The following is a 21,507-nucleotide window of genomic DNA, read 5'->3' as shown; positions in this document are numbered from 1 at the left end:
TGTTATTATTTTTCTTTTTTTAAATATTTTTATGCGTTGACATAAACGAATTTTATCGAGTAGCGTTTTTTAGTGTATTCTGTAGTAGTATTAGTATTTGTAGGAAGACTGAAACACCGGTGTTGGCATTTATGTCTATTGCATTTTAGCTGTCACAAGTACTAGCACTACTAGCACTAGCACTAGCACTAGTATAGTACAGTACGAACCGTCAAATAATAATCTGTACGGATGGGCACTCGACGGTTTATGACATAATCGATATACGCTTTATGATATTACAGATGAGTCTAAAATAATTACAATAATAATTAATAATGAACAATGATAACAATAATTATAAATATGTGACGCGAGACATTTTCACCTTATACACAAAGATTATCATTTTTAAATTACCGATTAATTTTTTAGTCTATCCTAGTTAGCATCATATATTTACATACAAATTTTCATTCTATTTTATTTATTTTTTTTGTTATTTTTAAAATTTTATATAAATACGAGTGATGTGATGCGTCGTTAATAAAATTGGTAGTAAAATCAATAAATATATATTTATATATATGTATATAGATGGATATCATGTGGTGAAATTTAATGAAAGTGAACATGAAAATTGTCAACCATTAATATGTTTGCTTACTGTGTGTAAGTAGTGGATGAGTTTGTTTGTTGCGGTGTCGCATAAATTCGTATTGTTTGACGCGTGAATTAAATTTATTTTATTTGTAAATACGTATAATATATAATAATATTTATCGGGACATTACTGCTTATTAAATAAATTAGTATAGACATTTAATTCACTAGCTCCAAGTATTCATCCGTGTGCTCGACCGTTAACTTGCTAAACTTTTTTTACGTCCGTTTTTATACTTTTTCATCCGTCAACTCTGATAATCCCGTTTTAAAAGCTATCGTATCTAGACAGACGCATTCACATCACATTGATACAATTTCGTATTGATAAAATCGCATTGTTTTCTATCTAAAATATGAATAATATAGCTGATGAGTTGAATTGTTAAATTTTATGTCTGTGTTCATGTGTACGTGCTTCATTGAACAAAATCTTACGCTCCCAACTGTAATTAATTTTTTAGTTTATTTTTTTTGTGTTTTGTTGCCGCATGCCGTATTTAATATTTGTTTCACGCTTCAATATTCAAATTCATTTTTTTTATCGTCTATACTTTTTTTTTTTAGTACTTCGTCTATATTTTTTGTCGTCAATCTATTATTATGTAAATTACAAATTTAAACTTTTAAATTTACAATACATCTCAAGTCTCTCCCTTAAAAATAAACAAATCCTCGGTGGTTGGTGTCGTACACATAATGAATTAGTGCTTTACTTTGTATGTATATTCGATTAATTACGAGTGTGAAAGGTGTGCACAATTTAAATCCCCTTTTTCACTGGTTAAAGTTTAAATTATCGATGCGTACTCAGTATCAATGTACAAACAAACCACTCGGCATCGTACGAGAGGAGTCTTATATAAAACATAAATAAAGTGGCAGTATAATATTTACTTTTAATTATAAACTTTTTTTTTATTTTAGCGAATCGATAAAATATTGTCGCCGTCAATCGATACGCTGCGGAATTACTATACGGAATTTTTTTATTTAAATTTATTATTTTTTTTACAATCACGTTCACTACACTTTTTATTTTATTTATTATTTTTTTTAAAATGATTTTTTTATTCGTTAATGACGTCGTTGTATAGTGAAGGCAGTCGACACATGATTTAATCACATAATAAAAAAACCCTTGCCAATTGTTGGGGGCGTGAGAAATTTCATTGACGAATCACTTAATAAATTATCAGTGCTTATTAATTTATAAAATTTATTGCAATGATATTTTAATTATTATCAATTTTAATAATTAAGTACAGGTGCACTTGATAAAATTATTATCAATCAATAATAAATTATAATTATCCCGTATATTTACGTATTGACGACATCATTATTATTACAATTATTATTATAATTATAATTATTATTATTAGTATTTACTCAGTATCATCAATTAATTATTCGTAATTACATTTAATAATAATTGTTATTTTTAATTATCAAGGTCAAAGCGTTAACGTATTACGCTACGACCGACAAACAGTGCAGCTCATTAACGGACATATTCCCTCGTCAATTAACAGGCAAATGGAGATTAATGACAGTAGTAAAATTGAGAGATAAATTTATTCATCAGGAGACTTTTACTGTTTCTTTATCAACCAGATAAATGGTACAATTAAAATTTTCTTTCCTCGCGATTGTAATTAATCGATTATCCCGTCACAGTCCGTAGTCACACTTTAAAGGGGTAGACATTTAAGTTTTTTATTTGCGAATTCAGGCATTTCTTGGTCCCGAACACGAGCCGGTAGTCGTGTTTAAATAATTAATAGTGCAATTTCCACTCTACTGCTTACCCTCTCTTTTATTTTCACTCGACTATCAATCTCCTTTTTATTTATTTTTATCCTCACTCGTCCAATAAATAATCATTTATATTTATTTCTAATCTATATCATTATTATTATGATCAATAATATAATTATTAGTCGTGCGAAACAAAGACAGTTTAATTTGGCAGTATATATATTTACAGTGCATTCAAATTAATTGATATCTAGCGTTAAATTTTATTTTAAATTATAAATAAATCTATCACACTAGACTCAACGATTTTCTCGCTAGTTACTGTGATACACATCAATAATAATAATAATAATAACAACAAATATTATTATTATTATTTATTGTAGTATTTACAAAAAAAGCACTAGCATACTATTTAAATATCTACTGTGCTGGCCATTAAATCCGGTATTATTTGACTCATCTTCAGCTCCATTAGCGTCATTATTATCAACCGATTGTACGTGTTCAACAATAGGTGATAGTCTATCAGCTGGTTCGAATTCCCGGTTATTAATAGGCGCGCTTGAGTCATCATTAGTGTCATCCGAGTCACCGTCAAAAGATTTATCATTAACGTGGATTTTGACCACCGCGTCGACGGGATACGCACTCCCGGTTTCGCTCGAAGAGGAGGCCTGGGTACCTGACCCATTTTGTCCAGGACTCTCGGTGGTCTCGGTGCTTGGCTCCTCGCACTTTGAACACAGCACCATTCCCTCTTCCTCGGTCGTGCGGTCGTCGTCCTCGCAGCCGAAGCAGATCAAATCCGGCTGCTCGTCGTGAGTCATGATATCGCAGTGCACGCAGTGATCGTCGCTGGGTGGGATCTGCTGTAAGGCGTAACACTCCTGGCATCTCAGCGCACGTTCCTCCTCGAGATATCTCCCAGTCTGATTGACCGATTTACGTGGACGGTAGGAACAATTACGTGACTCCATGTCGCACTGCATGCAAAGAAGTAAATTTGATTTGCTTCCTGGATGGGAGTTGTAGCCATTGCAAGTACCCAGTTGACGGTGGGTGTTATTTTCATTGTCGCTATCGCTGTCAAATAAACGCTGACTCGGACTCCCTATTGACAGACCACATGGTGTAGTTGGAGCAGTAATTGTTCCTTCCATGTATCTTCTTATGTTGTCCATTTTAGTCTCGCCGCGTTCTTTACGCGGCCAGATTTCTCGTTAAATAATGCTCTCGCGATTTCGCTCAGTGTCCTCGACACTTGAGGTTGAACTTGCCCCGCAAATCTGCATCTCTATTTCGGCAAGTCTGTGTTCAACTGCCCACTGCTGTTGGTTTAATTTGTCACTCATCGCGGCATTTTCGGTTTCCAAGCATATCAAACGTTCTCGTAGCCGCTTTATCTCAGCAAGTAACGCTTCGTGACTGCTAACACCCAGTAGTGGCGTCGCCGCACCCTCGGACATCAACTGTGTCATGCTGTTGCAAGTCATGCCTGCAACATAAAACATAAATATATAAAATATTCCGTAAAAACTTTTAAAATTTTATTTTTATCATCATCTTCGTTCGGTCAATAAAATATTCATGAGTCATATAAGTAATGCATGTATACACAAAACGAGTTATTTTATTTTTTTGTAAACTGCTGACGCACTAACCAGAGTGGGTCGATTGTCGGCCTATCGACGGCTGCGTCATCGTCGAGTGCGGAACTCGTGCAGTTTGATCTTCACTGCTGCGGCCGCTGCTGGTCGCGCTCATCGGACTGTCTGCTGCAGCCCGTGTTCTATCCGCCGCAGCCGCTGTTCCGATAGTGTTTGTATCAACAGCTGCATCAACCCCCGCACGTAGACCGTGAAGCGACGAGGCGGTAATGGGGCTCGGACTGGGTGAAAATAGCGAACGTGGTGTACGTAATTCACTGGGTGTTATCCACATATCTTCCAGAGTAATTCGTCCCTCCGACTCTACCAACCCCGGCGTGCTTTGACTCCTTCCCATCGCCGCTGTACGTTAGATAAACAAACAAACCACAAATATTTGAGTTAATATTAATTTAACTTTAGGTAAATATTTAATGAGTATACAAGTCAAGTTTCTTCTTCTTCTTCTTTTTTTTTTTTTTTTCTTACCTTTCTCGAGCGGAGCTCGCTTGTATTTTTCAAGCCTCTTGACGGCAATAGCCTCAAGCCGCACCCTCGCTGCTGGATACTCCTTCAACACGTCCCACATGTCTTTTTTGCTCAGTACAAAGAGGTCGGAATAACCGACAGACCTTACACTGGCTGTTCGTCGATTACCTGCGATAATGTAGCCATTTATCGGTTATCGGGGGATGGCGATCAAGCTCATAACATATCACGGGCATACTAATATTTAGTAATAATAAAAAAAATTATTATTTGGCTCATTTTGTAGCTATATATTATACGCTCATCAAAAAAAATTAAGGATTACTTTTTTTTATCTATAATTCATAACTTCGGATGAACCCACGATATCCTGATAAAATAAAATTCGTTTTGGAGCTTAAAGTTTATACTCTAAGATGCTTTTGATTATTTTTTTTTTGCCAGAAATAATCCGGGGGTGCAATTTGTAAGTCAATGCTCCGTAAAAAAAAACATCGGCTCAAATCTGCCTGTCGCAGAACTCAGAGTTTTGGCTAGAAGATAGGGGTCAATTTAAACTCTGCAAGATTTTTTTTTTACTGAGTTATGATCAGTTTTATCAAAAGCCGTCCGTTTTGCTTTATCATTTAATTAAACGGTAACAAATTGGAGCAGAGTAATTTAAAAAAAAATTAAAACTGAATAAACTTACGGATGAAATTATCGAAGCGTAACTATAATTTTTCTTTGACATATCGCGCATCAGAGAATTTAAATTTGTCTTTAAATAGATATCAACTTTCGTGAAAAAAATATTTTCTAAAATATTTAATTAGAGCGGGTTCATAAAAATAAAATTTAAAATTTTTTATTTACTTTTACTCTACGAATGGTTTTGACGGAGATATAAATGATTGAATTTTTATAAAAATAAAATGATAAATATATTTTTAAATTCCCTCGAGTTTTCTCAGAAAAAAAATAAATACAAACTAAAGTAAAAATATATATGAATTTTTTTTTAATAAAAATAAAAAGTAATGGTTTTAATAATAAAAAAAAAAATAAAAAAAATTTATTAATACTACAATTTTAAAATACCTACGGAATTTGGTTGAATTTTAAAATAATAGCCCGACATATAACAACAAAATAAATTTAAATATAAAAATAACTGAAAGCATTTTGTATAGATTTGAATTTCGCAACAAATATTTAAACTAAAGTATCAACTGTCATAAAATAAAGTTTCTGTATATATTAAAAATGATCCTGTATAAATATATTGATGAGTGTATAATATATCAGTAATAATTATATTGACGGCAGAAGATGAACATGTCGATACTATTGGATATGCGGAAGAAAATGATGCTTTTGAGATAATATATTATTATATAAATATATATACATATATATAATGTATATGCAAATGGACATTACGGAAATGACTTCTCGACATCGAAATGCCGATACTCGAAAATTCGAACATTTTGAATGGCAGACACGAGAGCTGGTATCTCGCATCAGTTCGCTCATCAGATCCTCACCTTGCGCGGAATAATCCCGATCAGTTATCGATGTTCCATGTCCAGCAGGCGTAAGCCAGAATGTGGAATATCGATTACACCTTTTTTTTTTTTTTCTATTATTATTATTGTTATTATTATCAATGTATTTTTATTTTTTTTATTATTTTTCCGCTGCGTCAATATTACTTTTCCATTAGCTCTCTATGAAATAATTGAAATGCCCAACTCTACTCATAGCAAATGCATATAATGTATACAAATATATATATCTATGTAAAATATATATATATTAGACTCTACATGATACGTATAAAAAATTAAAGATAACTACGGAAATAAAATGATGATACAAAAAAAGCTTTTTGTTAATATATAGTAAATATTTATACTTGTATCAATAAGTTGCACACATACAGTAAATATTTAATAATAATAATTATTAGAAACAAAATGGCTACTGATTAATTTTAAAATACTACGTACAGTAGAGCAAAAAAATTATTTAATAAAATTTGTGAGCCAAAGTATAATAGAGTGGGGTGCAAGTCAATTTATATATAAAAAATATATAGGTAAAGATATTTATCAATTTATATATTTATCTACAATTAATATGGTGCACTGTAAAAAAATCGCGGAGTGAACGCGGGTTAAATTCGGAGCGCATTTTTTTTTTTGTGAAATTTCTCTATAGACGAGATTATTTTAACCCGAAAAACTCTGGATCGGATTTAAATAAAATCCTTTCACTGAAAAAAAAAACTCCCAATTTGTTCTGTAGGCAGATTTTTTAAAAACTCCGGAACTCCGCGTGATTTAAATAAAATATTCCCGCGGAATTTACTCCCGATTTGTTACAGCGTACAGATTAATTATATTTATATTGATAAATATCTTTGATGAATATGTAAAAAAAGTATTGATAGTATAGTAAAAATATTAATTAGCGTCTCGAAGTCAATACTCGAGAGTATGCATAACATTAATTGTAAACAGGGAAAGTGAAAAAGTATTAGCGAGTAAAGTTGATCAAGACAAACTTTACCGTCTGTCTGTCTACTTAATTATATTACTATTGTTATTATTTTATTTTCAAGCTAAATTTGAATATATATATACATATATTTATTAAAATAATAAGTATTATGCAGCGTTCAGAGCTAGTTTGTCGTGATCGATTAAACTCGGCACTTTAGACTAGAACCGACAGAGCGAGATGAAAAATAAGGCGAATGAATAAATGTAAGGAAGGAACATTAATGGTGTACTTTATCTTTACTTAAACTTTTTTTTCTTTTTTCTTTTTAAATGAATATTGGACAGGGTAAATAGCCAAGGAGCAATCGGTGTGTAAGTACACTCGGTGGACGTAATTAATAAAAAGGTTGAACCAAACGTCGATTATAGAAAATATATCTATAGATATATATATATAAATGTAAATAAGAATAAACCAGAGTATTTTATTATACCCAGTGTATATATATTACAGTAGAGGAAAGTAATTATCATTAGTGATCGACTCATACCCGGTCTCTCGACGTCTTGCTCAACGATGAGTGGGGAGAATTTAGTTGCGGATATAAATTATTAATATTTATATATATATTGTGCGTACATATATATATATATATATTAATAGATGGATGATTGATCTGATCGACGATCATAAATGAAAACACGAGGGGGACAGCACTCGTGGCTCTGACAGGCCCCCTGGCTGCTTGGAATATTTACCGCACTCTTTACCTGCAGTCCCCATATTGAGAATGCTGATTTCCCCGAAGTACGAGCCGGCTTTTAGTGTTGCCAGCACAGTCTTCCCGTTGTCTGCTACAACTTGCAGCCTTCCACGATTTACTATATACATTTCCTTGCCTACCTCACCTGCAACAAGTGACCATAGCGATACATCATCATTATTAACTGCTATTATTCACCGGCATCGGTTATCCAACTCCTTCAACCTGGATATTTTATTAAAACATTTAAACTGTAACACATAAATATCCCTTACCTTTTCGACATATATAATCTCCCGGTGAAAAGAGCACCGGTCTCAATCTAAGTACCAACTCACAGAGAAATCCAGCCTCTGTATTTTGGAATATTTCAACTCTTCTCAGTGTATCTAGGTGAACATTTATAGCTATTTCCGCTTTTAGTTTATCTGAAAACCACCAGTTTATTCAAACTTTATACAGAGAAAATTATGCATCAACGTATGTTGATAAAATATCAACCCATAACGTTATAGTAATAATCACTTGGAATTATGGGACATACGTCTATAACTTTTGGGAAAAATTGCCATAACTATATAATACACTGAGAGAAAAAAAAATTAAATTCAAGTAACCATGTTTACTTAACTCATAATACTAAAAACAAGAAAAAATTTACTACATCGAAGTATAATATTTCTTATCTTTATAACAATTGTTTGAATCTACTCATAAATTTCTACAGACAATGCATTTTTACTAAAATTAAGAAAATATTTACTTGGCACTATTTAAGTAAAATAATACTTAAATCAAGAAATTTTACTTGGAAATATACACTTTTTTCTCTCAGTGTAGTCTATGTCGTATGGCGATTGAATGGTGGTAATGATTACCATACTCACAGGAATAGGTTCCATAGTCTCTGTAATAAATCCTATATCTACATTGAAACAGTTCCTAGGTGCGTATGGGAATAAACCCTATACGTCATGGTAACCACCCCCATATATGTGAAATCTTCCCATAATTTTATGGTAATCATTCCTATACTTCCACACTACTATGGTAAGCGTTACTATATATTATGGTAATGATTCCTATAAGTTTTACTATTAGGGGAACCATGACCATAATTTTATAGGAAGTATTCCGACATCGTATAGGAACAAAACCCATGTAGATAAGAATGGTTACCATAGTTTTTACCCTTGCCATTTCTATAATCGATACACAGTTGAAAAATTTTTGTTTAATTGAACACAAATCACATGTCCCAAACGGTCCACTCAATTCTTTGTGTTATCTTAACACATTATACTTGTGTTAAACAATAATTTGGGTTTAAAACCTATTGAGATCAGATAACACATTCACACGGAAAAAAGAGTAGTTGAAAAATTACAGTTTCTACAGTAAAAATAGGCCTTCCGGGCAAAAATCTTTAAACATTAAAGCTTAAACTGTAATTTTAGAAATTTGGTATAGTAATAAAATTAATACAATTTTAAGCAGAAAATTTTACAGCTTAAATCGACAATATCGAGTTTGAAACTGTAATATTTGTTATTGCTGTAAAATGTACTGATAAAAAATGTAATTTTTACAGTTTCAGGCTCGGAGCGCTTTACTTCTATACGAAACTGTAATTTTTCAACTGCTCTTTTTTCCTAGCAACTTTAGTTAAATTTACACTTGATGGTGTCAAATAATTGACTCAAAATTTTTAACCATTGATTTTTTATACACAAGAACACAAAATTTTCAGCTGTGTAAAAAAAAAGCAGTTACCATACGATATGGAAACCACTCCCATAATATATAGTGATTATTACCATAAATTTCTCGGTATATATGCATACATATATTGAATATATTATTATGTCAAGGGCAATAAATGATTAGCACGAGCATTAGATATTGGGGATTAAAATTACTCAGCAAACATATATATATGTATACATATAGAAGTTTATTGTATCTGTGAGTAGTATTGAGGCAAGATGAAATTATTCTCACAGCACCGCAAAGTTGTGACTTAGTTAAACTATTAATTTAGTAGAAGTACTCTGCGGTGATGCATTTGAAGTGTGCATGTACTGGGGTATATATTAGAGAGATTGATTTCGAGTAGATTGATGTAGTCGTACATAAACATAGACAGACTTAGATGCATATCTACTAAAACACTTTAAGTGATGACTAAGTAAGTGGTTCGTCAACTGTTGGGTTAATTAACTTACCAGGCAGACAGCTCACGGCCTTCTCTTCATCCGAGCACTTTTGCGTAAGCCACAAATAGTCAAACCACTTGATCACTTTGATTTGCAGGTGATTTGGCACACGGCGCATTCGCATGTAAGTCTTTACCCCGTCGAGTTTAGCTGCAACATTTAAATTCACTTTTTATGTACATGTACAACAGCAAGTTGTTTTGTAGATCTGGAAAATAGCAGCTCAAGTACAAGTCCAAGTATAATACAGAGTAGAATAAAGTAAAGTGGAATTTAAAAGTAGAACAAGGTACTCGAGATGTTACCGAAGACGCCGGTAACGGAGTAGAGACTTTGGCTGGTGGTGTAGACCTCGGCCAAGCTAAATATTCATCGGTACTTGGTTCAAACAGACCCCATACTACTTAATTTCTCCGCATTCTTGGGGCTCTGTGCAATAGCAAGTATGTAGCGCAACAAGAGCAACTTATCGCAGAACCGCTAGGAAAGTCTATAATGTAATACGTACAGTAAGAGAGTTAAGAAAATAAAGTGAGGATAAAGCCAGGAAACAAGTTGGATAAAGTCAAGTCGTTAGCAATATCATAACTTCAGCCCTAAGTTCTTACAAACAAACGGGAAGACTCACCAACTCGTACTAACAAAACCATGCTATCTACGTATGTACTCTCAGACTTTTTAAATCAATCGAGAGTTTTTTCGATTAATTCTTTACTTTGAACTTTTTTCAGGATTATTAAAGTTTGCGGGTTTTATTCCAGTCGTTAAATGTGTGGAAATAGTCTGCGCACTTTCTGTTCCCACACTTTTGACGTTACTTTTTTATTTAGTTTAATATTCAACAGCTAAACTGAAACTGATGCGAATGCTGGATGTTGGATGGGTGGATGGACAAATGCTTGATGCGTGCGGAGCAACTTTATGGAACATTATTTAAAGACTTAAACCGTAACTGGTATTGCCAGAGCAACGGGCGCTGGAGCTTTTATAATCGGCGATATATGCCGAGAAACGATAAATTATTTCGTACTCGGTTTATGTTTATTATACGCCGCAGCACATTCTCGCACGGTTGATGTGCACTTGGAGTTTAAATTTCGAGCTTGAGGGCGACTGAGATACGACGCGACACCCACTGGCAACCCTGTTATATAGCTGACTGAGTTCAATTTAGATTTAAATTTAACGCGATACCTTTTTCCACGTTCGTCACCCTTTTTGAGGCATCAATGAACTCTGTTTCTATCTCTACCTCTACCTCTACCTCTGTATTTCCACAAAGAAAAAACGTTTTGTAAAAATTACAGAGAACAATCTGTATCATTTGCAGATGAAATATTTTATTTTTGTAACATAAATAAATTTACAGAGGAACTTCTATAAATTTAACAAACTTTTCTGTAATTTTTACAGAACTCTTTTTTCTGTGGATCTTTGTCTGTTTCCTTTTCCTCATTTTTCACAGCAACAAAGAGCTTTCTCATTACGACGATAATAACATCATTAACAAAATAATAAAAAGCGCACTTATTTATATCTGGTTAAAAAAATAAAAAAAATATAAATCGTGACGGATACCAAAAATGGTGTAGCGGTAAATAATATCGGGCCTTAGGTACGCGGCGCCTGAGGGTCGTTGTACCTCTAGTCTCTCACGAGAGCTTGCGTTCCATGGATATTTCACGAGATATATCTCGAAATTATCCTGGATAGTAGAACGAGAGCGGGGGATTGCTATCCGCAACTTGCCCCAAGCTATTTCTTTTCCTTATATTATTCTACCTCTACTCTCGCATCCTCATCCTCATCCTCACTCTACGGCACCTCAACCCCATGCTACAACTTTTCTAGTCTTTGCTCCAACGCCGAGACATATTCTTTCCCGCATCTTCGCGGGATTACCTCCACCAATTTTTTTCTTATTTTTTCATGTTTTATTTTTAAAATATCTCACTCTCTACCCCAGGAGAAAGACCCGGGTTCCCGGTATTCTATATAATACTATTTCCTTTCGCTTCTTTAAAATCCGATTCTGTTTTTTACTCAACACACTGTTATATATACATACATATGTATAAAATTTAGACGTTGATTTATAACACTTCTTCGACAATTTATCTGCAACTTATTGTCCTCATTTGTTCATTTTGCCCAACACATTCTTCACATTTCATCGTTCGCAATTTACAATTGATTTTTTCTCTGTCTCTCCCCGTCTCTCCCTGTCTCTCCCTCTCTCTATATATATAAATATACATATATATGTACCTACATATTGACAGCTACATATATAAACTGAGTCGATCACTTTTTATAAATAATTTTTGATTAATACGCCCACTGGATCCGCGGCATTGTAGTCAATATCAATTTATAACAACTTGGACGTTAAATTATATTACGAATAATGAAAAAGATAATTAGATTACATACATACTGTGCTATTTGTAGAGTTTATTCATTAATATCACTGTACCTTGAAATTCTTTACGTGCTGCACTGACAGATGTTACGATGTTGGCTACATGACCGAGGACGGTTGCAAAAAGCAACAAACCAAACAGTAGCTGGACTATAACAAACAAATACTCGCTTTTGCTCCGTGGTCTGTAACATAAACATCAATAAAAATAAACAGCAGTACAAAAAAAGTTAAATTCAACGGTCGCGATGTAGGAGCTGAAAAATTGTGACGAGCTATCGTTAATTGAAATTAAAAGGAAAAAGTACCTCGGCAAATCGCCGATAGTTGTCAAGGCGAGCGTGCACCAGTAGTAACTTTGCAGATACTGCTTCACTACATCCGCGGCTTCGGAGTCATTGAACACCCAGTTTTTGCTCCCAAACCCGTTGTTCTTATAAATAATATGATAGAGGCACCCGTTCCAGTGAAATATCACCAGCAAGTAATGAATCAAGGATGTGGATCGAAATAAATTCGGATAATTGGTGTGTCGTTCAGTGCGATCCATAAACGCCCAGAATCTGATAGGAAAATATAAATATATTTTATATAAATAAATAAATAACCGGAGCCGGTGATGGTGATTTATAAATTCAAGGGAGAGAATGTCATAGATTTTGTACCCTATACACTCAGCGCGATAAATCTTTCAGTGGATTTAAATTTTCCAAGATTTGTTAGCAAACTTTCTTATATATTTTTTTATCTTTTTTCAAATTTATTGCCGCAGATAAACGCGGCGGTGTTCTAACATGATTGGCCATGGGCTTAAAGCAAAAATTTTACCTTTAACTTCACATCAACAAATCCGATTTATCGAAAGACATTAGCTTTTTATTTTAAAAACAAAAATAGTTTCCTTTGTTATTTTATTTGCTGCATTGTCGGGGATTTATCTCGTCAATTACCAGCAAAAATACAAAACATTTTTTTTTTTCGATCTCGACATAACGAATTTTCAATTCACTGAAATCACCAAAATAAAATAGAAAATAGAAATTTAAAATGGAGGCTATTTTTATTCTCTTTTCAATTTACTTTTAATATCCCTTGTAAAAAAAAAAAATAATAATAATGTTAAATTTAAAGTTTATTAACGAACGAAAATATTACAATGAACTTTAAACGCTGAACTTTATTTTTTATTTTAATAAGTAATTAAAAGTTTAGACGTAATTAATAACATATTTTTAATGAAAAAGTAAAGCTTGCAAGTTTGTTTATGAAGATAAAATTATGTTTCATTGATGTAATATTTAAACATGCTATTTTGATAGTATAATAATCCAGCAAATTTTTTCTGAGCGCGAGTTCGCTGCGCGTAAAAAAAATTCTATAATAAAGTCGCGAGTTATTTAAGTGAGGAGTAAATTAACATAAAAAAATGAATGAAAACTAACCGGTAAATTTTAACGAGCCTAAAACTTCGGAGGATACTGTTGAACCCTATAGATAAGTACAAAAAGTCAAGGGGTAGCAGGCACAGGCAGTCAATATAAAATGTTGTGGTATTCATGTAGTGGTTTCTTAATTTAGTTGCGTCAGTTTGCAGCACCCCGTCTTCGAGATAACCCGTACGAAAATGAAACACTATATCCACAAGATAAAGAAGGTCTGAAAAGTAGTCGAGGCAGAACCACACCACTAGCGTTTCACCTGAAAAAGCAAAAATAAAAATAAAAATGAACGTAACGGATGAGGTGATGGTTGGAGAAAATGTTAGATTAGATTTCTCAGAAAGCTCCGATAAAGCTATCGAGTGATTGCCGGCTTAGATGACTAACCGTTTATTTCCTGGAAGGCAAACCTATAGATGATGACCCAGAAGTTGTAGAGGAAAGCCAAGGATACCACCATCGACCAATAATAACATAATCGTCCCGCGGGATCAAAGACAAACGACCAATTAGGTGCGCCGGTTCTAAAACCTCGCTGGCCAGGTTGTCCTGGGTACCCCCGGCTTCCTCGCTGCTGCTGCTGTTGTTGGGCTGTGTATCTTCTGTAAAGTTTTCAACATAACTTTCATTTATATTCTTCGGCTCACTAACTTCTAACTAGTCTTCATTGATTAGTTTATAGATTTTTATTAGAACTAGAAGTATAAGTATAACTAAAAGTAGAGATACTAGTTCTGCTACTGGAAATACTGGTGCTGATGCTGTTTTAATAAAAATCCAACTCACGTTTCAGTGCCGTTGCAGCTGCTGTTAACATTTAGATGATTCGTGGAGGCCAAACTGCGCAGATGGGACGCATCCCGCGACGAGCTCAGACTCACGACATTTGGAAATTTTAACTTACCCCGAGACTGATCCTTTCTTCTTGACTTACGACTCAGGTCTAGCTCACTCGCACCACGATTTACGTACGCCCCGTGCAGAGAATCGCGAGACGAGCCAAAGTATCTCTGCGAAACAGAGTAAATCTACGAAATACGTTTCATTAGACGTAAGAAAGATAAAAATAAAGTAATATGGCAACTAATAGTTACTATTAAGTACAAACTAAAGTATTTTTCGTAGTACATACATTCATTATTTTAGTGATAAAACAAACCTGCTGCTCCTGCTGACGACCGCGCTGGTCTTTTGACTGTTGATGCTGCTGGTAATGATGATGTTGGTGGTAATACCGTTGATTAGACGGCCGACCCATCAGCCGATCGAATCCCATGTCCAGCAAACTCTGTTTGGACCTCGATACCGTACTCTCGACACTCTTGGTGTCTTCCTCACCCCTAAGTCTGATGTCCGGTGCACGGGCATTCCCAATCCGCCTATCGCCGTCTCCATAGCCGCCGATCAGACCCGGATAACTGCCGGTCGATGCTTGACCTACGAGACATTTACGGCATTAATAATTTGTGCATGACTATGCTGATGGTGTCCGAGCGGATATCGAACGCTAATCGCCCAGAAAATTGAGCCCAATTTGCCTAAATACCCAACAGAATTTACTTAACACTGATTTACTATCGACTAATGGATTTTGTGAATCTGTTTCTGATGCTCGATATATTTTTACGATATCCATCGCCCATTTATTCAGATATAAATTTAAAAAGATTAAAAATAAATATTTTTTTCACGTTCGGTTGACTTTTTATTATATTTTTATTCAACAATAAAAATCCATGGATTGACGCGACTGGAATCAAACCGATCCCTGCCCTGATATAGCGCCGGAGTAACAAACTCATGTATATAAAATATCGTTCGATAACTGGCAAATAGCCAATCGCATTGAACAATCTCACAGTGGGATCCATCGATAAACTCAGGCCTATAATATTGGGCACGAGTCCAGCCTGTGTTATATTACTAACTGTAAACTGGTAACTGGTAACTGGAATACGACTGGAACTGGAGCTCCAACTGCCACTGGACCAAAGTTAAAGCATCGATCAGTAGTACGGGAATGCATTTAGCATTTACGCTAGAGTTTAATTTACCAAACAGATCAGACCGGCAAGATAAACTCTGTCAGTATGTATGCTATACATATATATTTATAAATGTTAGGTTGAACTAGAGAAATACAGAGCAACTTTCAGCACTCTCATCTCGGTTTAGACAGAATCGAGTTGTCCTTTAATTGGATCAGCCTCTGTCACCCGGATGCGCTGAGAAGCAGAACGATGTTTCCAGTTTACTCGTCCAAGTGAAACTGGGGAAATTCAGTTAAATACAAAATGTTGCTTTTGCGCCTGATGATAATTTGTTACGGTAACTTGATAAGCGTAACCAGGGAAAATTTATAACGCAGACAAAAAAAATATATCGTCTAAAAAAGTTATGGATGATCTCATGTCATTATAAAACAACGTAAGTGTTAGAAGAAATGAATGAGAACTTACCAGCAGCCGTCGCAGCTCCTCTTGCGGTGGAAGATATCGCGGATGATGGAGCAACGGGGGTCGAAATAGCCGCGGGCGGCACAGTAGTCGCGATACTGTAGAGCGTCTGTCCGCTCCCGTACTTATTTACTGACGAGTAGTGACAGGGTGTCGTTGGGGTCGCGGCACTCCCGACAACGGAAATCTCGTCTAGCTCGTGACCGCTGTCGTAATAACAGAGTCGCGTGGCACTGGTACTTCCAGCTCCCGAGTTATCAACACCGCCACCGCGTACTGCGAAACAATCGTTTTTACCGAGATGAGCAGATGATTGTCCGCTGGCACTAGCACCGTTATGGCCCCTCAGCGACTGCACCAGCCGCTTGGCGCCCGAAGACATTCCACGGAGGTAATCCAGCCTTCCGATCGTCGTCGGCGCAGCCGCCACTGTAGCCGCGTCCCTCCACGTGTGATGATGGTCCGTCAAATTATTTCTGCTGTTATTATTATTATTATTATTATTTTTATTATGGTTGTTTATTTTATTATTATAATTAAATTTACCGGCGGAACACCGGCTGACGGAAGCAGCTTGCTCGAGTGCCGCTTCCTCACTACAGTCCTCCCAAAAACCCATTCATTTCATCTCATTTATAAAACCGAGTGTAATATTGTTATTTTATTTAATTATAAATAATAATTATTATTATTATTATTTATTTTTGTTGCTGTTATGTAGACATAATATAGTTGTAGACATTTAAATCCTGTCTTTTCACGCGAACATGTCCAACCAGGATTGGACAATGCGCGCGACCGGATGTCACCGCACGACCCACAACTTGGCCTCAATCATTTTCCGTGTCAGCGCTTCACTAATCGTTGCTGCTGTTGCAACTGCTGCCGGTACTTTTCCAGCTTCTCTATTCCTTCCTCTCCGGGTTCCTTTTTGACGAGCACCACCACCTCCACCGCAACTTGTTCTTCTTCGTACAACAAATATTATTTTTTCCAGTTCAACCACCCGGCCGTTTCCTCTTCTTCCTCCTTCCACGTTCTCGTCCACTTACACCTCTTCTTCGTCGGCTTCTGCCCCGATCTCTTACGACTCGTTCAAGCAACAAGTGTCTCTGATCTACCACCGACTCATTTCCCATGCGTTGTGGTGCTAGAGTATTCTCGATAGTTCGATTTTCTCCTCCGCAATAGCACCGACGACAGCAGCAGCCCTCCCTCACCTGCAAAAAATAATTAAGGAAGAAACTTTAAATAACAACAGCAACATCAACTCTATACGTAAAAAAAAAAAACATAAAAAAACCTATACGTCTTTTCATCGGTTATTTATTGTCATGCAGACTCGTACAAAATTAGGTACAACAAAAGGTTGTCGAGGGGCCAAATGAAAAATAGTCCCTGTCACGGAGGATCGTCGCCCGTATTCATCTGTCCCCCCGTCCCCACATCCTGCCGATATTCCTCCACATATATAGACCCAGTTCTCTACTCGTGTTCTATCGTCATCCCCTGGGTCACATCATAGTCATCGTAGCTTGTAATCGCGTGCGTATAAAATGGTCGCACGACGCAAAGAGCCCTTACACGCTCTCTTTCTCTCTTTCTACTTTATACTCTCGTCTCTCCACTCTACTCCACTACTCTACTCTACTCTACTCTGTATTCTATACTCAGAGGGTAGCTCGACCGCGCCACTACACCGGGAAAAGCCAGCAGCAGAGCTCTCGGGTTACCATGGAGACTGAAACGACGTCCCGGTCCGAACTCCCCGTCGCCCATTTCTCCTCGTGCTGGATAGGATGCTGGAGTAGAGCTCACGGCGATCGTATTTTCCACTCTTCCTCTCTCTCTGTCTCTCCCTCGGTAAGTTCTCTCTCTTTACTTCCATCCCGTTCATACTTTCTGTCATCTCTTTGAGACATCCATCATACTACAAACTCGTTACCCGGTTTCTACTTCGTCGTCTCCATGCACAGGTGTACGATACAATCAACAGCACAATAATGACTAAAAAAAACCTGACAATTTTATCACTAAAAATTAATATATAGCAGACTTTTTTTTTATCTGAAGATACGTGTAGCATATAAATTTATTTAAACAAGTACACGCGTCGCCATTTTGTCCGCTAATTAGGTCAAGTAAAGGCCAAAAATAGAATTTTTAATTAGAGAGAATTTTTATATAAAGACCTTTACTTATATACTTTTTTACATCATCTCTAACGTGTTCAATCAATTGATTTTTTTTATTTTTTTAAACCCGTTACTGGATAATTACATGAGTAGATTAGTGTGCGGTTTAATTTACTAGACTACAGGTGATTTTCCGAGCTTTCGGGGATTTTAGATAAACGCGAAACACGTGCAAAACCGCGCCACAATATATGTTATCTCTCATAGCATATATATATAGGTAGAGTATAAAGTTTTCTTTCACACTACATAGTTGTGGCATGTGACGTAAATCAGGAAGAAAAGCTCTCAGCTAAAATGTCAATTGAAGGAAAACGGTGAAATTCCAAAAGTTACTTTTACGAGCAGTAAACGTTTACTTTTTCTTTTATATTATTATTTTTATTTTATTTTTTACTCTCAAACGTTTGGCATACTTTAATAAACCACCAACGCTTCAGGACTACGCTAGACTTGGAATGAAATCCCGAGGGAATTTACGAGCCTCAACTTACGTCTTACTTTTATTTTTCATACATATTTTTTTTTCTTTCCCCCATTACCGTTTTATACTCACAGACAAGCAGAACGTCAACGCGAGTCACTCGAGAATCAATCGATACTCGTTCGTCTTCTTAAATCAGACGACAAACCAAAGAAATCGCGGCCGTTCATTTTCATCTCCACCTTTTTATAATTATTATTTCACGGCTTATCTCTCCCACCCTCTTTCCACAAACAATCTCACCCCAGTACAACATTTTCTATAAATATATATACAGAAAATACTTACTTGTATAACGGAGAGACCTCATCACGCTCATCTCGAACTGACACAAGAGTCCTCGAGATATATAAATATATAAGCCCGTGAACCCGAGGATATAAAACGAGGAAAATAATGATAATAAAAAAAAATAATGGTAGTAATCAAGTCAGAATGTGTCCGCCATCGTTACTGCACTTAGTCTCAGACAATTATTACTTTTTCCCACATGACAACTCAAGATCAATGTTCCTCACTATTACTTTCTAACATCAATCAAATTTCCTTGCTTCCAACATTTTCATTTCCATTATTACCATTACGACACCGACGTCACATTGCCATTAATACTCCCGTAAAATATTTGCGCACATTTCCGGTCTGAAGATCTGTAATCCTCACGCTGCATCAACTTCATTAAAATTCCATTCACCGGCACAGTGACAAAAATAAATATATATATTTATATAAAGGGATGTGTTACATAATATATGAATAAAAATATACGTCACAGAACGTAAACAAATCCCATGAGTGTTTATCTACACATCGTAGCCTCATGTTCATAACAAATGCGTGGCTATTACCAAGAGAACCATCAGCATGAACATTAGGACCTGTACTGCAAACATTTTTCACCCTTGTATACACACTAAATATTTTTAAAAATATAGTAATAGTATGTCGTATATATTTCGTAGCTTTTTCGAATGCTTATGCCACTCGTGACATGGCGGGACACCGAGAACGCGTGATTGGCTCTGGTTTATCACCCACTGCAGAGTCCTGCGCGTTTTATTTAGCAGAAATACATATATATATGTATGTATAAATGTATATGTATATGGACCGTATCAGTTATTTATTTTATAGAGTACTATTGTATGTGCGCTCAGATATCGCGGATCTAAAATCCGCGGAGATGATTTTGGAGCAAAGACACTGAGGAAAATCTTGTATTGATATCACAGACCACTAGAGAAGATTCGCTCATGCTCACTATTATTTCAAGCTCATTCAGCTCGTAATTAACTCAACTATTATTTAAATCTTTGATTCGGATAATCAAGCATCCGTTGTCTTGCTTTCTTCTAGACTTAATTTTCTTCTCAGCACTTGGCGAGTTACCTCTGATTTAAACTTCTCGACTGAATTATTTAAAAGCACGTTGCGAGAGTCGATATAAAAAATGAACAAGTCCGGCTTTGGAACTGATTTAACAGGAAACAGGAAGCGGCTATGGAGGCTGCCTGGCTATCACTGGTTTAACGTCAGTTAAATCTGGACAGAGGGTGACTGGAGTATCTTCGCGCAGGACCAGAGACGTCAGAGAGTTCAGAGAAAAGAGGGATCATCCAGCATCCCAGGGCGCAGGAGCAACCAACGTGTCATTGGTCTACATCTACCGGTTTTATTATTCCTTATTCTACTCTCATATATACATATATATAATGAACAATGTAATATTATATATACTTCTTATTACTTTAATTGATAGTGTGTCACCAACCCGGTGGTACTTGACATCCACTGATGTCAGCAAATGCACCAGTCGTTTAAATGACGAAGAGTCGCCTTTTTTTTATTCCCTGAAGTATGACGTTGCGTCATAACGTTATCACAATTACTGCGTTGCGCCATGTGCGACTGCAGATATATACATATATACTTATATATACCGGTGGTTGAACCACGCGTTTAATCTCATCTCTGTGTACCAAAGAGGATAATGGATCGGTATTGAATGTTTTTGCAAGCAAGGAAATTTTTAAATGGACAACAAATACATCAATGTCAATTTTGACATAAATTTAAAAAAAAAACTACAGTAATAATAACGAAGATGATGATGATGATGATTATGATTATGATATTAATGATATATTCGATTACATTAGAGCTTTATAATCCACAGAGGGATGATGTAAATTAAGGCAAAGAGGATCGGCTATAAACTGTAGTTATAATTAATCAACACGCGTCGAATAAATTGCGTCTAACGATTCGGCGCGTCGAACTGCGTCGACATACTCCTCAGTATTACACAGCGGATCGATTAGTCATTACGCTTTGATGATAACATCCCTCTTTACTTATATACTTAACTTGAATTATAATACATTATATTGTGTATAATAAAAAAAAATATGCCAAAGGAGATGGTACGTAAATATATGAGCTATATAATTTAATACTCGTCGTATCCATGTTTGATGAATCTTGTCGAGGTACATCTTCTG

At 35.6% G+C, this 21,507-nt stretch overlaps 1 protein-coding gene across 6 annotated transcripts; it reads right to left on the bottom strand.

Annotated features, from left to right (window-relative positions):
• Nucleotides 1-5: 5 nt before the first annotated feature.
• On the bottom strand, nt 6-20,615 carry LOC130669023 (potassium/sodium hyperpolarization-activated cyclic nucleotide-gated channel 3-like). Of its 6 annotated transcripts, none has more exons than XM_057471679.1 (14): nt 19,295-20,615; nt 16,331-17,547; nt 15,031-15,308; nt 14,658-14,899; nt 14,259-14,473; nt 13,875-14,130; nt 12,741-12,995; nt 12,487-12,617; nt 10,020-10,160; nt 8,070-8,222; nt 7,790-7,939; nt 4,542-4,694; nt 4,068-4,415; nt 6-3,901 (listed from the first exon to the last, which is right to left on the bottom strand). In XM_057471679.1, the coding sequence occupies exons 2-14, from the start codon at nt 16,944-16,946 to the stop codon at nt 3,627-3,629; spliced, it is 3,213 nt and encodes a 1,070-aa protein (XP_057327662.1). In that variant the 5' UTR covers nt 16,947-17,547; nt 19,295-20,615; the 3' UTR covers nt 6-3,626. The 6 variants fall into 6 exon arrangements, with proteins under 6 accessions (XP_057327662.1, XP_057327664.1, XP_057327660.1 ...); XM_057471681.1 differs by having other exon boundaries at nt 7,802-7,939; XM_057471677.1 differs by having other exon boundaries at nt 4,542-4,709; nt 19,295-20,614.
• Nucleotides 20,616-21,507: the final 892 nt, after the last annotated feature.

This window comes from Microplitis mediator, chromosome 5 (genome assembly GCF_029852145.1).
Source record: "Microplitis mediator isolate UGA2020A chromosome 5, iyMicMedi2.1, whole genome shotgun sequence".
NCBI classification, from domain to species: Eukaryota; Metazoa; Arthropoda; class Insecta; order Hymenoptera; family Braconidae; genus Microplitis; species Microplitis mediator.
Note: the sequence above shows the minus strand (reverse complement) of the source record. Positions and strands in the feature narration are given on the sequence as shown.

Coding starts and splice junctions, on each gene's coding strand:
- LOC130669023 (XM_057471677.1), bottom strand. CDS start 16,946: ATGGGTTTTTGGGAGGACTGTAGTGAGGAAGCGGCACTCGAGCAAGCT. Junction 14,131..14,258: donor TGCCTTCCAGGAAATAAACG/GTTAGTCATCTA, acceptor TTGCTTTTTCAG/GTGAAACGCTAGTGGTGTGG. Junction 8,223..10,019: donor GGCCGTGAGCTGTCTGCCTG/GTAAGTTAATTA, acceptor GGTGGTTTTCAG/ATAAACTAAAAGCGGAAATA.